Source organism: Musa acuminata, chromosome BXJ3-7, assembly GCF_036884655.1.
Source record: "Musa acuminata AAA Group cultivar baxijiao chromosome BXJ3-7, Cavendish_Baxijiao_AAA, whole genome shotgun sequence".
In the NCBI taxonomy this organism is placed as follows: Eukaryota; Viridiplantae; Streptophyta; class Magnoliopsida; order Zingiberales; family Musaceae; genus Musa; species Musa acuminata.
The window spans coordinates 9,508,035-9,522,047 of NC_088355.1; the positions used below are offsets into that span (position 1 = coordinate 9,508,035).

The window sequence follows — 14,013 nt, forward strand, 5'->3', positions numbered from 1 at the left end:
GCTTCTTCCGGCGAGTTTCCGGCGAACTTCCGTCGATCATCCGATGAACCCTCGGTGATGCTCCTGCGGACTTCCGGCAAACTCCTGGACTTTGCGACGATCCACTTGGCAAGTTCCGACGAGCTTCGCTTGGCAAGCTTATGGACTTCTCGGATCTGTTCTCGCAGAACCTCCGACGACCGTCCGAACTTCCGTCGAACTCTCGAACTTCCAACGTGATCATGAACTTGACTCCGGCGCAACTCCTGCTGCTTGTCTAACTTTCATCGTAGTTAATCCTGCACACTTATCTTAACACATAGATTAGACAACAAATGACAATTGACTTCATCATCAAAATCCGATATTCAACAAATTTCAGTTGGAGTGAGTGATTTTTTTTGTAATATAATATATGACTATTATATTCAAGATTGTATTTAGATATTCAAAATAATTATGTGCTTCCTCTAATATTAAGTATAATCATGTAATACTAATCTCAAGCAACATGGAGTAACAATTAATGAGTCAAATCTTATGAATCAATTTGAGAATCGATCATCATATCATTCACCTAATGTTAAGATATCAATTACATGATGATAATGTGTCAATAATCTGATAAAACTTTTCTAATGTTCAAGGTAGTTTGGGTTTGACAAATATATTAAGAGAATTTTAGTCTGAGTGAGTGATATTTTTATAATATAATCTATGATTATTATATTCAAGATTGTATTTAAATGTTCAAAATAATTATGTGCTTCCTCCTCCGATAGTAAGTATAATTATGTAGCACTGATCCCAAATAACATGGAGTAACGATTAATGAGTCGAATCTTATGAATCAATTTGAGAATCGATCATCATATCATTGATCCGATGTTAAGATATCAATCACATGATGACAATGTGTCAATAATACGATAATGAGATATCGATAGTCTTCCATAGTCTTTCAGTATCGTTATATCCATATCACTTATAAAATTTCAAGTGTTAATATGTACCTTCTAAATTATCTAGATTTTAATGTATATTTATTTTAGGCTCATATCCAATTTAACTGGCCTGCGATATAACCTCAGCTAACACGATAAAACAGTCACTCTGCCTTAGAAGTTTAAGATGACGTCCGAATCATTCATCAGTAATAGATAGAATGTGCTCTAAAGTTTGATCTCGGTTCTTGCTATGATCTAAACATCACACAAAAATGAACTCTGTTCTCGCTAAAGATCTAACACAGAGAAGTCCCACTCGAACAAGCTCAAGCCGATACACAGACTGATAGCAACAGGATAACCAGATCTCTGTGTTCGATGATCTCGTTGAATTGCTACAGAAAAAAGGATTTAGTGACCGTGGATGATATCAAAATTGCACACGTACATCTCTCGACCACAACAATTATACATGTTTTAATGTTCAGGTCAATGCCTACTACTAACAAGACCACCATTACAGCCAATTCTTAAGGATCAAGATGCTTGCATTGTCCCCATGCTCCCTACCGAGACAACAACCAATAGGCTCTCGAAGACACACGAGACACGGCGCAGCCTAACAAAGGCCAATAGGTCTTCGAGGGAGGCATCTTTGGTACCTCACTTGTCACTCGATTATCACATACGGACAACTCAGCTCAGCTAATCTTTCAGCGTTTCTGATGAGATCTTGTCGGCCTCTGTGGCCATAAACAAGTGACGTTTAATGGTGGGAGTAGCAGACAAGCTCGATTAGTAGCCACCGGGAGTTGTTTTTGGGATCATAGCTATATAGCTAAGTTAATGCAAATCCGACACTGTAAAGAGACGCATCTGCACAATATTACTCTTCTTCCTTGAAGTCATCGCCTACCATTCGTGCACCTAATCGTCGAGGGTCCGACATGCATTGCCCTGTGGCGATGGCCTGTGACACGCTGTTGCCTCACAGAAGGCTACTCAGCTCCTCGGAACCAACCTCATCTCATCTGCTCAACCATCACAAACAAACAAACGATCTGTGGAGGACAGCAGTGGTAATCGACGATTCAATTGCTTGGGCATCGAGTTTTCCAGTGGGGAAAGAACAGTCCGTGGCCCATTAGCAGATGTTTGCTGTAGCTTAACCAATGTTCGGCGAGAAGCGGCGCCGAGGCTCGTGCCCGCCTCGCAGGCAACAGCTGGCTCGCGCCCGCTGCCTCTTCTTCCAACCCCAACGCGCTCATCGCCCAAGACCAATGCGAGCAACACCAGCCTGTCCTCGCCTTCCAACTCCACTCACGATCCCCACCTATCCCTTTATTTCCCTCCTCCCTTTACACGCCTCGAGAGACGGGACACGCTTTCCCTTCCCTGCCCTTCCCCTCCGCTGGCCTTTAGCTTCCGCGGTTCAATTTCAAACGTTCTGGTGAGGGTATCTCGGGCATTTGCTTATGCTCTGCGTTGCAACGTTACAGCTGGGAACAATGCATCTAGGCCAGCTGTCTCTCAAGAGACTGTTCCCGTGCACACCCCCATCACCACCCTCGTCATTGGTCCCAAGGCATCCGATGTGGGCCCACAGATCTTGTCTCTTACTTCCTGTCGCTTCTCTCTATATAAGCCACCCCTCGCTGCTCTCTCAACTCACACAGTCGCCTCTCTCTCTCCTTCTCAAAGAGGAAAGCAGTGCACCCACTGAAGCTTCTTGACCTTCACCTTCTCCATCGATGGCTGTCGCTACTGCTACTACCGCACTAGTGTTCGCATTACTAGCCTCGGTTGTGTTTCGAGGTTCCTACGGCGGCAGAACTCTCAGTGCGTTGGTGGAGGAACAGCCCCTCGCCATGACCTACCACAAGGGAGCTCTGCTCGCCGGCAACGTCTCCGTCAATCTCATCTTTTATGGCAAGTTCACCGCCTCCCAAAGAGCCATCATTTCCGATTTCGTCACTTCTCTCTCGCCCCTCCCCCACCAGAAGGACTCCCTGGAGCCCTCCGTGGCCACCTGGTGGAAGACCCTCGCCAAATATTATGCTGCGTCGAGGACATCGTTCCCTAAGCTTGGCCTCGGCAAGCAGGTCGTCGACGAGAAGTACTCCCTCGGCAGGTCCCTCCGCGACACCGACCTCGCGAAACTGGCCGCCAGGGGGGCGCCGCGGGACGCCGTGAACGTGGTGCTCACGGCCGAGGACGTTGCTGTGGAGGGATTCTGCATGAGCCGGTGCGGCACCCACGGCGCGTCCCGACGGTCCCGCGCCGGCCGGTTCGCCTACGTCTGGGTGGGCAACTCGGCGACGCAGTGCCCCGGCCAGTGCGCCTGGCCCTTCCACCAGCCGATGTACGGGCCTCAGGCGCCGCCGCTGGTGGCTCCCAACGGAGACGTTGGTGTCGACGGAATGATCATCAACCTGGCAGGGCTGCTGGCCGGCACGGCGACCAACCCGTTCGGCAACGGGTACTTCCAGGGGCCGAAGGAAGCGCCGCTTGAGGCGGCGACGGCGTGCCCGGGGGTCTACGGGAAGGGGGCCTATCCGGGCTACGCGGGGTACCTGCTAGTGGACCCCGTGACGGGGGCCAGCTACAACGCTCACGGGGCACGCGGCAGGAAGTACCTTCTCCCCGCCCTCTTTGACCCGTCCACCTCATCCTGCTCCACCTTGGTGTAGTTGTGGGTGGGCTCGGAGAATGGAACACTAAGTGTTGGTGCTGGAACACTAATCTTGACGCATTCGCCATACAACCACGAGATTATGATGAAGAGAGGAGGACACATAGTCACGTAGCTATGTAGTTTGTAATAATTCTTTCATTTGTTCAATGAAATCTTTAGGTATTTATAATTTTTCAGTGTAAGATGATGATTCATGTCGCATTGACGTTGGAAATTAGACACTCAGACATCAACCATTTAGATCAACTGTTCGACCATTTTACATATCCTCCATCCACAAATAATACATTGTAATAATAGAGGTTGGAAAATTCTAAATGTTGTAAAATCCTTAAACGCTCATAAATAAATTAAATGAGAGGAGGAAGAACGATAGCGAAAAAATATATTTTCCATGATGGCAGGATGCATTGCATTATGCCATATTTATTAAGGGTCAAAACAGGAGTTTTCTACTTTATTAAAGGATTAACTTTTTCAAGTTATAGATAATAAATCTAATGTTAAAGCAACTTAATCACGATTTTGTTGATATTAAATCGAAGATGTTGAAGAAATCTGTGACAAAGACCTTGTCTGTCCAATTGAGTCACCACCCAAAATCCCATATTGGAAGTCCTAAGTAAATAGAACAAGGTATATATATATATATATAATTATAATTACAACAACACAAGTGTTATGTCACAAAACTTCATTCGCGTTATATACATAGATACGTAGTTATTTATGCAGATGGATGTGGTTATCATCGTCCCATAGTTAAACCAGCGTAGAGCAGGTGGACGTTGACGGGTCAAACAGCGCTGGGACCAGAAACTTCCTCCCGTGGACCCCATGGGCGTTGTAACTGGCCCCCGTCGCGGGGTCCATCAGAACGTCCCCAGCGTAGCCCGGATAGGCCCCCTTCGCGTACACGCCGGGGCACGCCGTCGCCGCCTCCAGCGCCGCCTCCCTCGGTCCCTGGAAGAAGCCGTCCCCGAACGGGTTGGTGGCGGCGCCGGCCAGCATGCTCGCCAGGTTGATCACCATGCCGTCGACCCCGACGTCGCCGTTGGGCGCCACCAGCGGTGGCGTCTGCGGCCCGTACAAGGGCTGGTGGAAGGGCCAGGCGCACTGGCCGGGGCACTGCGTCGCCGAGTTGCCCACCCAGATGTAGGCGAACCGGCCGCTGGCCCTGGACCGGGGCGACGCCCCGTGGGAGCCGCACCGGCTCATACAGAACCTCCCAACCGCCACGTCCTCCGCGGTGAGCACCACGTTGATGGCGTCTCGCGGCGCCCCCCTGGCGGCCAGCTTCGCAAGGTCGGAGTCGCGGAGGGACCTGCCGAGGGAGTACGTCTCGTCGAGGACCTGCTTGCCGAGGCGAAGCCTAGGCAACGGCGTCCTCGACGTGGCGTAGTACTTGGCGAGGGTCTTCCACCAGGTGGCCACCGACGGCTCGACGTACTGCTTCCGGCGGGGGAGGGGGGAGAGGGAGGCGACGAAGTCGGAGATGATGGCTCTTTGGTAAGCTGTGAATTTGCCGTAAAAGACGAGGTTAACGGAGACATTGCCAGTGAGTAGAGCACCCTTGTGGTAGGTCATGGCGAGTGGCTGTTCCTCCACCAAGGCACTGAGAGTTCTGCCACCAAAGGAGCGCTGGAACAGAGACGCAGCGAAGAGAAGTGTAAGAAGAACAAAACCATGAGTTCCGAGGGAAGAAGAAGCCATTGCAGCTCTCAGTGTTTACAGAAGAAACCAGAAGAGAAGGAAAGGTGTGAGTGATGGGTATGTACTACGAACCCAATGATGGGGTTCTTATACCAAGTAGGCAGAAGAGTCACGGTTCCTGAATGGTAGCATAAAAAATGAGCAGTTGTGGGAAGGTGACGCGAAGACTGGGAGTCAAGCGTAAAGGAGGCGCAACCAGGGGCTTGACGCGGACCATGCGTCGGGGTTTAGCTGGACTACGTGTGTCATCCATTTTGACGTACATACCACATAAAGTGCGCGCCGAGTGAACTCGCCTTGGAGGGCATTTCCGTCACTCGGCAATTTGGAGAAACGGTGTGCCTCCGGTCCACGAGAAATAGAGAGGAAGAAAGGCGAGCACAAAGCTCGAAGGAGAGAACGAGAGAGTTCGAAACCAAACGAAAGAAGGAAAGGGGGAGAGCAGCACAGAGGCAGGGAGAGCCTTATCTCTTCGTTGCACGGACTGGAATGGTGTGTATCTCCCTTATCTCTTCGTTGCACGGACTGGAATGGTGTGTCCAGTCCCTGTCATGGCGATCTCGTGATGGGAATCTAGTGACAGCTGCACGGCCGCACGTGACACCTGTCGCCAGCTCTTCCCTTCCCCCTCCTCTCGTCCCCCATTACAGAAAACCAAAGAACGAGAGAGAGAGAGAGAGAGAGAGAGAGAGAGAGGTTTCTAAGTGTCGCCTGGGCTCCTCCTAGCAGACAAAAGCAGACATTTGTCGAGTGCTGACCTTTTATTTCTTTGCACGCGTCGCTTCTGGACGACTGCAGCATCTTCTAGGACAGCTGCAACAAGGGATTAAAATGTTACTTAGCTCGGTTGAGTAAAGCTGTCACGTTGAATAATGCATGGGAATATCAATGGCGGGGCAGCGTGTCTAGTGGAGGCTGTAAACATGGTGTATTAACAACGCACAATGTTCTTTAGTGAGGCTACAATTATTGGTGCACATCATACTTAATGGCCATGGCATCAACTAGTGTGGGCTGACAGCTTTCTTATTTAATCCACCCTCTATATATGTAGCTACCCCCTATCTTAGTCCTAGGTACCTATGCCAAGTATGGCCATCTTTATATACTATCATTGCGTGTCATCGTTATCCATTCATCGTCCCCAAGAGAACAAGCATCATGTTGGACCACCGAGCCTTTTGAAGAGAGGATGCTATGGCTTGGTTCATTCATCTATCTCACTCGTACCTGATGGGAACCTTCCGCCATCACATGCAAATCTTAGCCACCCACCATAAATCGGCGGCGCAATCTACGTGACCGGCCTCCCCCTTTCAATTCCCTTTATAAGATTCCTCAGCTTTTAAAAACCTGTTTACTGCTTGCAAGCAGGCTCTGTGGATAGCAACAGGAGAGTTATATGCATGTCTCCCAGGTGTCCCATTCAAAAAATATTGCAGGAAGCTGAGATGAAGCTTCCTTGTGAGCGTGGAGCTGGTCTCTTTAGCCTATATAAATATGGTCCTTCTCTTGTGTCCTCCACTCATCACCAAGAAGTACTCTCATCTTCTTCGGAATGGCTTCTTTCCTAGTCTCTAAAACCACCGTTCTGCTACTGGTTCTGGTGAGCCTGGCACAAGTCAACATGGGCTCGAGAGTACTGTCGAGCTTGGTTGAACAGCCATCGGAACTCCTCACGTACCACAATGGTGCAGTGCTCCAAGGCGACATCGCCATCTCCATCATGTGGTACGGGGCATTCACCCCAACCCAGAAGTCCATCATCTCCGACTTCCTACTCTCCCTCACACCGAGCTCCCAAACTCGACCGCAGCCACTGACTCCTTCCGTCCCACAGTGGTGGGAGACCATCGACAAAGTTTACCTGGCCAAAGCCGGAAAGAAGACGAAGACGACCAACATTGTGTTGGCCGAACAAGTCTCGGACGAGGAGTGCTCCCTCGGGAAGTCCCTCAAGACGTCCCAGATCCCGGAGTTGGCCGCCAGGGCCGGTCCGAAGAAGGGTGGAATCGCGCTCGTGTTCACCGCCCAGGACGTGGCGGTCGAGGGCTTCTGCATGAGCCGCTGCGGCCTGCACGGTTCCGACCGGAACACCGGGTCCGCCTACATCTGGGTGGGCAACTCGGCGGAGCAGTGCCCGGGCCGGTGCGCGTGGCCCTTCCACCAGCCCATGTACGGGCCACAGACGCCGCCGCTGGTGGCGCCCAACGGCGACGTCGGAGTCGACGGCATGGTGATCAACCTGGCGACCCTGGTGGCCGGCACCGTCACCAACCCGTTCGGCGACGGATTCTTTCAGGGGGCGAGGGAGGCGCCACTGGAAGCGGCGACGGCGTGCCCGGGGGTGTACGGGAAGGGAGCCTACCCGGGCTACGCCGGCGACCTGCTCGTGGACGCCACCACCGGGGCCAGCTACAACGCGAACGGCGTCCGCGGGAGAAAGTACCTGGTGCCGGCGCTGTTTGATCCGTCGACGTCCACCTGCTCCACGCTGGTTTAGGAGGCTGATGACTACGTGTACTTAGAATAATGTGATTCTTTGATTCATTTACTGTTCCTACTGCTTTCAGTGGCGCTGTCGTGCCGACCTCTTAAAACTCTCCTTCAATTCCGACACCGCCATTGTTTTCATCTCATGTATGCATGCAGCTGCTTACCGGTCTCCCACACCGCGATGGAACCATATTAACTTAATCTTCATTAATCTTCTATAAGAATAGGAATAATTGTGAACCATAATAGATAATTAAAATCATTGAATTTGGGCAGAATGACATAATTAAAGGCCATGAAAACTTGTATCAGCATGTTATTGGCACAAGTGACATCAAGAACAGCTGTTTAAATAATCAGGATGGAAAGAAGAGTGTTTTCTATTGTTATGCATATTTTTTCAAGAAACATAACAAATGTAGTGCAAGCAAGGCCTGAATGTTATGCTTTATAAGCTAACACAGATAATGGATTAAGACTCAAAAGAATCAGAATATTTTCTTCAGAAAGATTCAGACATCATTTAAAAATATCCTTGCCATGTCATATCTTACCCCATGTCAAGCTAATGTCTTGGCAAATATCACAAGTAGGAAATGATGGAATGCAGAATATCACATAACTTGGGTCATTTTATGTCTGTGCCAAACCTAAGGCTGAATGATACTTTTGTGCCTTGAAACAATCGACGTAATATTTTCACTACATTAATACAAAAAAAGAACACATTGCATTTTTCTTTTGAGTCACTTGTTCAAGCAGGTTTAATTCTGTACAATCTAACTTGGGACGTCCCGCCTCAGAAAAAGAGGATTCACAAATTTCACAACCGTAACATATGCATAATTGCTGATCTCAAGCAAAATGATAACCCTTTAACTTTACGCCTCGGATTTGAACACTGGAATTCGCATAAATGTGATATAGATCAAGATACTTCTGTTGATATTTGACCAAGTATTGGTTCAAATCTTTGCAAGAAATCATTTTTAACTTTTCCAATGTCATGTTAAAAAAAATGTCTACCTGAAGCCTTGACATAAGAAAATCTCAGTGACTGGTACTTAGGCCCTCATTTGTGTGTCCCCAACATGTTTTTCTGATTCCAACTCTAGCTCTTTTGCTTCTTTCCTTTCAGGAACTGAGCTATTAGTTCCAGCTCTATCTTGTTCAAGCACGAAATCTTTCTTGCTATCTAATAATCTCCCGGCCTTCCCAATCGCAAGGATCAACTCAAGCTGCTTTTGTTGTTGTTCCTACATATAAAAGAGCTTAACATGAAAACACGTTGGAGCAAGACCAAAGTTTCTCTTACATTAGATATCCAATCATAAAGAAGTCACCAACTTATCCAGCCAAAAATTTTAGAAATTTGATTTTACATGCAATTATTACAGCACAGGACAAGTTCCCATCTGTTTATCCATTTATTCAGGGCTTACCCAGCTACGCTTTAAAATGAGGATTATCTACCAGGAAGACCCAGTGATCTAGGATTGCGAGAGAAACAGACCTATCAAATGCAAATAGCTTCATGTAAATACGTGAAATAATGTGTATGAGACAATGACCTTGATCCAGTTCTGTTTTTGATGTTCTTAATATGATAAGATGTGACTTGGTCTGTTTTAGATGTCCTTAATGATGTAGGAAATGCAGCAACACAAGGTGAACTCTCTAAAATGAGAAAGAAAAGAAGACTAGAAAACCAAATTTGATGCTGGTCTAATACATGACATTTGGTGTTCATGAATGATGACCATCAAACCTTATGCAAACTATCAGAAGTCAGTCAAACCTATAATTATCCTCGTGCTACATGCTCTCACGAAATTCCTAGACTCATCCAACGCTATATAACTCTTCCCTCCTTCCTAGTGCTCCCATAAGTAGCGAGCCGCTGGTTAGCAGGGACAAATATATTTTTTGTCATACATTGCCATCTAATTCTATTTGGTTTCCTGTATGAATTCCTGAGTTAGCACTAGTCTTGAGCTTTCTATAGCTTGCTCATCCATCAAGATTTGATTTGTTCTTTGAGTACATAACTACCACAGCATCTCATCTTTGTCACAATTATTTCATGTTTTTAACTGTCTATATTTGAAAAATTATGTCTTAGGAGACAATTAGGCTCAGTGCAGCCACCTCAGTGAATTAAATGTTCATGTCACAAAATATTCAAGAACACACATTGGATTCATCCACAGTTTTGAAATAGGATAAATGAAGGTGGTTTTAAGTTTTGACCCTCAAGAAGACCTCTTTCTCCATGCTAGCGACCAGGTACATGAGTTACAATTCATTGTCTACCATCATAGAACCAACTCACACGACCAACATAAGACGTTGCTGTGATTTTATTAGAACAAACACATTTCAGTGAACCTTATCATTGTAGTCTAAAGACAGGAAGCATAAATAGTGTTTTCTCCACTACAATTATAAAATATAAGAACTGCTTTTTAACAACAATTCACCACCTTTACATATAAGCATTGACATCACTTCTCAACTTATTTTCTTTTTTTTTTTCTTTTTCTTTTGATGAACATTATTGAGGCTGATTCACAGACTAAATCATAATAAAAGAGCATACTTCACAAAATTGGCATTGGGATCGACTAGGAATGCTATGATAGAGATTGACAAGATCAGCTGGATCAGATTAAGGGGACTGGGATCGAACAACCAAACAAAACTAGTTGCATACAGAATTACAGGCCAAAAAAGCAACTCATCCTGCAATACTACTTCCAGCATTTACAATTGGACTGCAATTGCATTTGCAGCATAAATTAGATGTGAGTGACTAAACAGCCCCTTCTAGTAAGAGATGCCAGTTTCATCTGAATCCACCAAAATGTTTGAAAAAGATTGTAAGTCACAAAGCAAAATATTTGATACCTTGTGATATGGTCAAATTGAATATCTGGACATACTGAAGACATCTCAAGGAGCAAAAATGGTGATATATTGAAGATATCATAGAAGACCAAAAATGCCAAAAGATGACCGCTAGAAAGCATGCATTTGCAGTTTCACATTATGATATACTTGGATAAGCACAATAGTACCATATTCAGTGCATATATGGCGACATTTGTGAATATCTGCGAATCTTACAAGTCATTGTTATTTCTTTCTTTCTTTTATTCTTCTTTATGATGGAACAAGTTATTACTCTTAATCTATAGCATAAAGTCAAAATGCATTAACTCACATCAAATATAATAACCATGAGACAGCGATGACACTTTTATGTTATATAATTACCAGAAAAAGGCACAATGGTTGGATGTCCTTGTTGGCTACAGGAAAGAGAAATTATGCAAATAGCACAATACCAAAACTGCAAGAAATTTATAATTGGGAGGATTTACCAGATTTTTTAATATTTCGAAAAATGGAAAATTAACAGACATCTGGTTCATACTTCAAAATTTAACAAAAGTTGGCTTATTAAGTAATCAATGTTAAAGTAATGCTCAAGGTCATGAGTGCCATGTAAATGGCTGCTGTAAATCCAACAGAACAAAATACTGGTAAATTATGTCTTGTAAAAAGAAGACTCACCTGCATTGCCAACAAGACTTTCTGAATTTCACCAAGCTCCTTCTCAAGAATATCCTCTTGCATTGCTAGTGCTCGAGTAGCCTCTGAGTTCTTTTGTGCCAAAGCTGCAGTCTGCAGCACACCACTTACACTTCAACACATATATAACAAAATGACAGGATTACTATAGAGAAAACAAGAATATGCTGAACTTCCAATAAATTCGGCTATTAGATGAAAATGATAGCTGATGAACTTATAATTAGAAAACTTTGAAGCTAATGATTTGAGATAATGAAAAATATATAGATGAAGAAAACTTTTAATAACTTAAAAAAGGTTACGATATAGTTTATATAGATTTACTATGATGGGTTTCAGAAAAGAAAAGGCTGTTCAAAAATTATTTTGATCGAAAAAAAATAAAATACTTGATAGAATAGTAGTATTAGGACCTTATAAAATGTAGCTAACGAATATCCTATAACCACAGGGTTACAGTAAGGATCAAATTTAAGTTCTTATATTTTCACATTCATAACAAACAAACTTACTAGTCATGTCTATGCTAGACTTTGTCGTATATATATTGTTTGTCAGTGATAGTCTAGTAGGAATTACTTTTAAACTTGAGTCCTAAAGACAAAATGTTCAAAGCTGAAGGGTTTCGACTAGGGAAGACTAATATCTAAAACATGAGATACTATTTTAGTAATACTAGAAGATTTGAATGTAAAGTTAAGACCGTTGGATAAGAAATTGCTGAGTAAAATTTTTTGGTATCTTAACTCTATTATTCAAGAAAAGAAGAGATTGAACTGAAATCAAGTTGTCTAAAGTAAGAGGGATATCAAGAGTTCTATGCAACTGTATTATGGCTCTTAGTTTGAAAAGAATTCATAAGACAATTTTAATGCCAACTGTCCTTTACGGATTGACATATAAGGCAAATATGAAAAATGTAGAAAAATATACTATAGCTAAGATGAGGATGTTGATATTGGTATTGAGATTAGTAATCAAAGTATATACTAAGAAATATTTTTATTTGTGAACAATTAGAAATACCTCAGCAGAACCTAAAGTAAGATACAGCTAGTCAAAATTGCACGGACATGTTTAAAGAAGACATTTATATGTCATAGTTAGACAAGATAAGCCTATAAGGATTAATTATACAAGGAGAGTTAGAGAGACATCAGAAAATTTTACCAGCAGCAATAAAATATATTTGACTGCTTTTAATTTAACTAGGACATTAGCTCAATGTAAAGATCAACGGTGAAAAAATATCCATAAAAACTGATCCAAATAGTTAGGACATTACAACTTGTTGCTGTTATTGTATGACAAACTAATAATGTCAGGAGTTCAACAAATAAGAAAAAAACTCCGGACTTCAGGAAAAAAAAAAAAAGAAAAGAATACAAGAAAAATGGGAAGTGCAGCTGAAATCCGAAAACGATTATTACCTCAGCAATTGGCTCCTTCAAGGCCTTCCTAGTGACCCTAAACCTAATCCCTAACTTCTCAAGCTGTTTGGACAGCACCCTAATTATTGTGGCTGAGCTCCGTAGCTCCTCCTCCATCTTTTCAATCCTCCTAATCAAATCAGCACCAGTACCGATGTCATTCAACATACAGATCTGCCTCCAACGAATCAAGCTTCCAACTGCCACCGCCCCAACCAATAAGAAGTATTGATAGACAAAGACTTTGTTACTCAGGTATATCTGGAATTGCTTGGATGCACCTGGAAGGACGGAACCTACGAGACATCCGATCGAAAATATAACAGAAGGTGCAATGCAGAGAACTTCAGTAACCAAAAGAATCTGATCCAAGATCAGATGATTCCGAACATCTCTAGACGGACTCCGACTAAAATCTTCACCTGTAAAAGATCAAATCTTTAAGCTTTCTCCGTTTTTATTTTGGGCGGGGAAACAGCTGGGACCAAAAAATTTCTGTAGTACCAGACAAGGACGCCCCAGTTCGCCACGGAGATGCCCCTGCTCCCGCAACAGTTGCCCAGTAGAGTGGCAACGAGTGCCTGGCCAGCAAGAAAGATGTCGGAGAAGTGGGATAAGAAGCGAACTTTACTCGATGGGCAAAATAAACTCGATGGTAACGAAGCACGGGCGATGGGCTTGGACGGCAAGCGGCGGCGGCACCAATCGTCATCACTTGCGGCAGAGATTTCGATCGATTGCGCTGCCTTCAGATTTGGCGAGAGTCCCGAAGGGCAGGCATCGAATCGGAGGAGGCAATGGAAGCTAAGCTAGGGTTTCGGTGAGGATGGGGTGATGGGGAGGAGCAAACCGGGGGTGGAAGCGAAGATAAATCCTCTTCCGTAAGATTCCAACCTGAGTTCTTGAGCGATCTGACGGATGGGGAAATGGACGCAGCCACAGCGTCCGTTCCACGATCCAACAGGTAGGTTGGCTTTAGCTCAAGATTGATCTCAGTGTTTGTTTAATCACCAGTGGATCAAATCATAGAGCAACACATTGTGGACACGAAGCCTGGAAATAACGTCTTCATTGCGCGTTTTGCATCCGACGCTAAATGACTCGTTGACTTGTTTGCTCGATAAGCTTTGTGAGTCGCGTACGGGTTTGGCAGTAT

The 14,013-nt window shown here is 44.7% G+C and overlaps 4 protein-coding genes across 4 annotated transcripts; 2 read left to right on the plus strand and 2 right to left on the minus strand.

Annotated features, from left to right (window-relative positions):
• The first annotated feature begins 2,578 nt into the window (after nucleotides 1–2,578).
• On the plus strand, nucleotides 2,579–3,790 carry LOC103991514 (protein PHOSPHATE-INDUCED 1 homolog). Its single transcript, XM_009411001.3, has one exon. It carries the CDS (start codon nucleotides 2,678–2,680, stop codon nucleotides 3,614–3,616), a length of 939 nt encoding a protein of 312 aa, XP_009409276.2. The 5' UTR covers nucleotides 2,579–2,677; the 3' UTR covers nucleotides 3,617–3,790.
• Nucleotides 3,791–4,244: 454 nt separating this feature from the next.
• LOC135643498 (protein PHOSPHATE-INDUCED 1 homolog) lies at nucleotides 4,245–5,693 on the minus strand. The gene has a single exon (XM_065160529.1). The coding sequence runs from the start codon at nucleotides 5,332–5,334 to the stop codon at nucleotides 4,384–4,386; it is 951 nt and encodes a 316-aa protein (XP_065016601.1). The 5' UTR covers nucleotides 5,335–5,693; the 3' UTR covers nucleotides 4,245–4,383.
• A 1,153-nt stretch (nucleotides 5,694–6,846) lies between these two features.
• Nucleotides 6,847–7,968, plus strand: LOC135643499 (protein PHOSPHATE-INDUCED 1-like). The gene has a single exon (XM_065160530.1). It carries the CDS (start codon nucleotides 6,893–6,895, stop codon nucleotides 7,835–7,837), a length of 945 nt encoding a protein of 314 aa, XP_065016602.1. The 5' UTR covers nucleotides 6,847–6,892; the 3' UTR covers nucleotides 7,838–7,968.
• A 569-nt stretch (nucleotides 7,969–8,537) lies between these two features.
• LOC135643501 (uncharacterized) lies at nucleotides 8,538–13,968 on the minus strand. Its single transcript, XM_065160531.1, has 4 exons — nucleotides 13,362–13,968; nucleotides 12,858–13,279; nucleotides 11,407–11,517; nucleotides 8,538–9,086 (listed from the first exon to the last, which is right to left on the minus strand). Exons 1-4 carry the CDS (start codon nucleotides 13,567–13,569, stop codon nucleotides 8,895–8,897), a joined length of 933 nt encoding a protein of 310 aa, XP_065016603.1. The 5' UTR covers nucleotides 13,570–13,968; the 3' UTR covers nucleotides 8,538–8,894.
• Nucleotides 13,969–14,013: the final 45 nt, after the last annotated feature.